This window comes from Astyanax mexicanus, unplaced genomic scaffold (genome assembly GCF_023375975.1).
Source record: "Astyanax mexicanus isolate ESR-SI-001 unplaced genomic scaffold, AstMex3_surface scaffold_31, whole genome shotgun sequence".
Classification (NCBI taxonomy): Eukaryota; Metazoa; Chordata; class Actinopteri; order Characiformes; family Acestrorhamphidae; genus Astyanax; species Astyanax mexicanus.
In genome coordinates this window covers 7,799,001-7,805,000 of record NW_026040041.1, presented here as the reverse complement: position 1 = coordinate 7,805,000, position 6,000 = coordinate 7,799,001, and the positions used below count along the sequence as shown (strand labels likewise).

General features: G+C 35.5%; 2 protein-coding genes across 2 annotated transcripts in view; one reads left to right on the top strand and one right to left on the bottom strand.

Moving 5' to 3' along the window:
• fhl3b (four and a half LIM domains 3b) overlaps window positions 1-4,289 on the top strand; it is a 47,844-nt gene extending 43,555 nt beyond the window's left edge. Inside the window, exons 6-7 of the mRNA XM_049472939.1 lie at window positions 1,292-1,478; window positions 3,813-4,289. Coding sequence (XP_049328896.1) covers window positions 1,292-1,478; window positions 3,813-3,961 — 336 coding nt within the window. The 3' untranslated portion in view covers window positions 3,962-4,289. The remainder of the gene's footprint in view (window positions 1-1,291; window positions 1,479-3,812) is intronic.
• Window positions 1-6,000, bottom strand: part of eva1bb (eva-1 homolog Bb (C. elegans)) — a 519,072-nt gene that overhangs the window by 309,732 nt on the left and 203,340 nt on the right. The window lies entirely within an intron of this gene.

Sequence of the window (6,000 nt, the reverse complement as noted above, 5' to 3'; positions counted from 1 at the left end):
TACTGGCACTCACTCCTGTTACTGGCACTCACTGGAACTTACTCCTGTTACTGGCACTCATTCCTGTTACCGGCACTCATTCCTGTTACCGGCACTCATTCCTGTTACTAGCACTCATTCCTGTTACTGGCACTTATTCCTTTTGCTGGCACTTATTCCTTTTGCTGGCACTCATTCCTGTTACTGGCACTCATTCCTGTTACTAGCACTCATTCCTGTTACTAGCACTTATTCCTTTTACTGGCACTCATTCCTGTTACTAGCACTCATTCCTGTTACTGGCACTTATTCCTTTTACTGGCACTCAGTCCTGTTACTGGCACTCATTCCTGTTACTGGCACTCATTTCTGTTACTAGCACTCATTCCTGTTACTGGCACTTATTCCTTTTACTGGCACTCACTCCTGTTACTGGCACTCACTGGAACTTACTCCTGTTACTGGCACTCATTCCTGTTACCGGCACTCATTCCTGTTACCGGCACTCATTCCTGTTACTAGCACTCATTCCTGTTACTGGCACTCAGTCCTGTTACTGGCACTCAGCCCTGTTACTTTTTATGTTTTGAGTAACGGGACTAAAAGTAACACAGAATGAGTTTTTAGCATAGAATTAGCAAAAACAGGAAAAATAGCTTAATGGTGGCTATGCTAATAGCATGAGGACACTGAGCACATTCTAGTGATTTCCCCAAAATGTGTATTTGTAAAAATAAACAGTTAAGACCTCAGTCAGAGTTACAATAAGATCAAATATACAGAAAAAAAACTAATGAGGGAACTTTATTTTGATCTTCCCATGATCTTCAGAAGAACCAGCTGATGATGTCACTTCCTGTTGTAGATGTGACTTGTTGTAGAATGTTTCAGATGATCAGGGTAATGTGTTACGGTAACAGGACTGAGTGAAACCCAGTGACGCAAATAAAATGTGTATTTCAACTTAAATATTATGGATTTATTATAAAGCAAAGATGGGATTTGGAGTCACACAACAATGCAAAAAAATACTCTGAAGGATTTTAATAATTATATTTCATGGTAAAGTTTATAGTTAGAGAGTGGGGACAGGTAACTAATGCTACCGTTTTTAGTTTTCTAAGTAGTTTTTATTAATGTTTTAATTGCATATCTTACTTTTGCAATTAGGTCAATGTACAAGACACTATGCTTAATAATAAAATGTATTTTAAAGTATTTTGTGTGCACATTTATACATGTAATTTCCTGGGGATATACTGTATATACATATGGTTGTAGATTATAACTGTGTGTGTGTGTTATGGTGCAGGCGCTGGTGCAGGGTGGTGTGACGTACAGGGACGAGCCGTGGCACCGGGAGTGTTTCCTGTGTACCGGGTGTAAGACGCAGCTGGCCGGGCAGCCCTTCACCTCTCAGGGGGAGAGCCCTTACTGTGTGAAGTGCTTCAGCAGCCTGTACGCCCAGAAATGCTCCGCCTGCAACAAGCCCATCACAGGTCAGTCACTGTCACTGTGTTTCAAATATACAGCTCTGGAAAAAAACACTTAAAAATGACGAGTGTCTTTGATTTTACCAATTTGAAATCCTCTGGAATATAATCAAAAAGAAGATGGATGATCACAAGCCATCAAACCAAACTGAACTGCTTGAATCTTTACACCAGGAGTAAAGCAGCATAAAGTTATCCAAAAGCAGTGTGTAAGACTGGTGGAGGAGAACATGATGCCAAGATGCATGAAAACTGTGATTAAAAACCAGGGTTATTCCACCAAATATTGATTTCTGAACTCTTAAAACTTTATGAATATGAACTTGTTTTCTTTGCATTATTTGAGGTCTGAAAGCTCTGCATCTTTTTTGTTATTTCAGCCATTTCTCATTTTCTGCTATAAATAAATGCTCTAAATGACAATATTTTTATTTGGAATTTGGGAGAAATGTTGTCTGTAGTTTATAGAATAAAACAACAATGTTCATTTTACTCAAATATAAACCTATAAATAGCAAAATCAGAGAAACTGATTCAGAAACTGAAGTGGTCTCTTAATTTTTTCCAGAGCCGTATTTATCTTTAAAGAAAACAGTAAACAATCTATTTAAACAATAGTATGTGTGTGTGTGTGGTGGTTTGGACAATTCCTTGTGCATTGTTCTATATTTACTATAACACAGGCTGATTGTGAGATACAGGAGGTCAGTGGAAGGGGAAAGTGTGAATGGGGTGAACCGAGGCTTTCTTTCACTGTGTCATGTGCTCAGAGACACTGTCCCTGTAATTCTGCTCTGCTGAGTCACACTGATGCATTTACACTGGAAATATTAGCTGCAAGGCTAATATATTTAGCATGGTGCTAATTGCAGGCCTAGATTGAACACCTAGTTTAAGGTGTTCAGTAGCCTCTAATAGGATAATTGATCTGTTTTTGATACAATGCTATCTATAAGCGTGACCTAAAATAGCTGTGCAAAGAGAAACAAAGCTTAGCAATTAGCTTTGTGCTAACAACACACTGTCTTGTCAAACCTTGCGGAGGTGTCATGTAATCTGTTATAAATACACACGTACGAATATAGCTAAAAAACTGCAGTTAGCTACAGTGCTAATGTAGTGAACGAGGAGATGATTAGCAATTAGCATGATGCTAACTGCATGTCAACATGTTGATTATTCTCTAATAAGTTAAGTAGTACATATATTTTGACACAATTTTTATTCATATTCAATAAAGAGCTAAAATAGCTTAGAAAAAAAGAACCACAATGCTAATATGGCCAAACAGAAGCATATTAGCAGTTAGCATGTTGCTAATGGCAGGATAAATCCTAAATCTTACAATAATAACTATAATAAATCTATAATAACCTGTAAAAGTGTTTCTTGTGAGGTTTCCTTTATAAATGTGCACAAAAATATACAGTATGCCACATGTTGTATGTCTCTATCATGAATGAATGGCATGTGGAAAAAAAAGTGCTCTGGTGATCCGGTATATTGTGCTTTAGTCCGGCGGAGGAGTGGGCGGGCAAAAACGATAGAATTTTAGCTCTTGCTCATGAATATTCATACATGCAAACATATCGTCTCTGATTGGCTAACAGCACAGCGACACCAGGAGTCACGGACAAGACAGACAACAGTTAGAAATGTTTTAAAATAGAGACATTTTTACACTAATAACAGTTTTTACAATGTCATATGTTACTCTACAACATGTGTAATAATGCCCTGCTAAGTGCAGTTCAGCCACTGACCTAGTCTTAGAGTCTCTGTAAAACACCAAATCCACCGGAGATCCTATTTAAACCTATAGTTATGTACACTCAGAGGTGGGTATTCCAGGTCCAGAAAGTTAAAATCTACCCCAGAGTGGATTTTTACTTTTAACTAGTGTAAACAGAACTGTTCTAAATATACACCTACCTATCTCAATTGTACTTGGCTGGTGGTGTTGTTCCTCCATAGACTAATTCTAACCATTTGTTTCTTAGCTCTGAATTACTGGTTAAAGCTTATATATAAAACTGATGTGTTATTCGCACAAATAACACAGGAATGAACTGCATGCTGTTTCTAGCACTGTTATTTAGCTCCTATGTGACGAGACGGTGTCTGGATTCAGCTCTGCCTCTGTGAGCGATCCCAAGCCCAGGGGGGCGGAGCCATGAATACTAATTCACGGGTTGACGTAGACATGGTGCTTTTCCTGATCAACTCGTACTTCTGAGGATTTTCTTTTACTAGCTGCTGCAGACAGTGGAGGTTGAGGAAGAGTTTAATGTGCAGCATAAATATGCGTGTGGTGATGATATCTCTTTATCTTGTCTTCAGGCTTTGGTGATGGGAAGTATGTGTCGTTTGAGGATCGTCAGTGGCATCAGTCGTGCTTTAAGTGCGCTGGATGCTCCGCCTCCCTGGTTGGAGCCGGATTCTTCCCCAGCGGCGGGAAAGTCTACTGTAAAGACTGCAACGACAACTAAACTACAAAACCACAGCTTCACCTGCGTCCAAACCATCACCTATCATCACCTGCCATCACCTGTTATCATCTATCATCACTTAATCACCACTCATCTTAAAGATATGATCATTTAAACATGAGAGAGAGTTCATTGTATATCTATATTTTCATTTTCTCTTTCTGTACTATATAAATCAAGCTTTGGAATTTGATATGTGCATTTATATTCATAATAAAGTTTGCAATACAGTGCTGTGCAAAAGTCCTAGGACATCTACAGTCTATATACATATATTAAAAATATGTATCTGTGCATTAAATGCATGAAAATACAAAATAAATATAAATAAACAAATAAGGTTTATTGTGATTGTTTTGTCTTCTATTCCCAGCATTCATTCAATATCTATAAAGTTAATTACAGGTAGACACTAACTCTCACTGATCACTGATTTTATTAATGTTTATTTGGGTTTAGTATTCTAATGTTATATAGAGTTAATTACAGGTAGACACTCTCACTGATCACTGACTTTATTAATGTTTATTTGGGTTTAGTATTCTAATGTTATATAGAGTTAATTACAGGTAGACACTAACCCTCACTGATCACTGACCTTATTAATGTTTATTTGGGTTTAGTATTCTAATGTTATACAGAGTTTAATTACAGGTAGACACTCTCACTGATCACTGACTTTATTAATGTTTATTTGGGTTTAGTATTCTAATGTTATATAGAGTTAATTACAGCTAGATACTCTCAATGATCACTGACTTTGTTAATGTTTATTTGGGTTTAGTATTCTAATTTTATATAGAGTTAATTACAAGTAGACACTAACTCTCACTGATCACTGACTTTATTAATGTTTATTTGGGTTTAGTATTCTAATGTTATATAGAGTTAATTACAGGTAGACACTAACTCTCACTGATCGCTGACTTTATTAATGTTTATTTGGGTTTAGTATTCTGATGTTATATAGAGTTAATTACAGGTAGACACTAACTCTCACTGATCGCTGACTTTATTAATGTTTATTTGGGTTTAGTATTCTGATGTTATATAGAGTTAATTACAGGTAGACACACTGAGATACGCAGTTTTGGATGTTTGCACAGCGCTGTATGATTATTTGGGTCTTTGCTTAGTTCAGTAATGTTTGATTATCTGCTGCTTTATTACAAGTTAATTGCAAAAAAAACACAAAATATACTTATATACTATCTTATATAAGTTTTGTATAATAACTCAGAGCATTTATTTATATATAAACAGCATCATCACTGCAGTACTGTGGTGTGTTTTGCTCTGTTGAGTTGGAACGGCCACATTCCTGCAGTATATTTACATTTTAACAATGCCTGATTGACCTGGAATGTAGTCTGAGTTCAGATCACACTTTATTATTACTGCTCACATCTACTCAACAACTGAGCTGCATATATTCACCAAAGAACTTACTTCAGTGCTGTTAGGGGTAGCTCATCAGTTTTGCTGCAATATATCTGAATATTTAAACAATTTAAAAAACGAAACAACACAAAACAGCATGTTCAGCATTATTATGGGGTTTATCCCAACATGGCCTTAAGATAAAATACATTATCTTCAATCTTCAATATCTACAATATTTTTTTAGATTAATAATTACACAAAATAAAATTAAAATGATTTGAATTGCATGTGCATATTATATATGTTTATATTATATATATATATATATATATATATATATATATATATATATATATATATATATATAATATTATGTTGCTTTGCAATAATAAATTATAGCAGTCCTGCTTATATATATATATATATGCATGCTTATAAAATAGATGCAAATGTTAATAGCATTTAGATATCTGATCATATTTTGATCAAAAGCTGAGCTAGGAAGTCTAAATAAGCTACAATATATAATATATAAATATATAATATATAATTTAATATATAATACAGTGGTGTGAAAAAGTGTTTGCCCCCTCCTGATTTCCTAAATGAAGGTGTTTATTATTAAGGGAGAAAAAAAATCAAACCTACATGGCCCT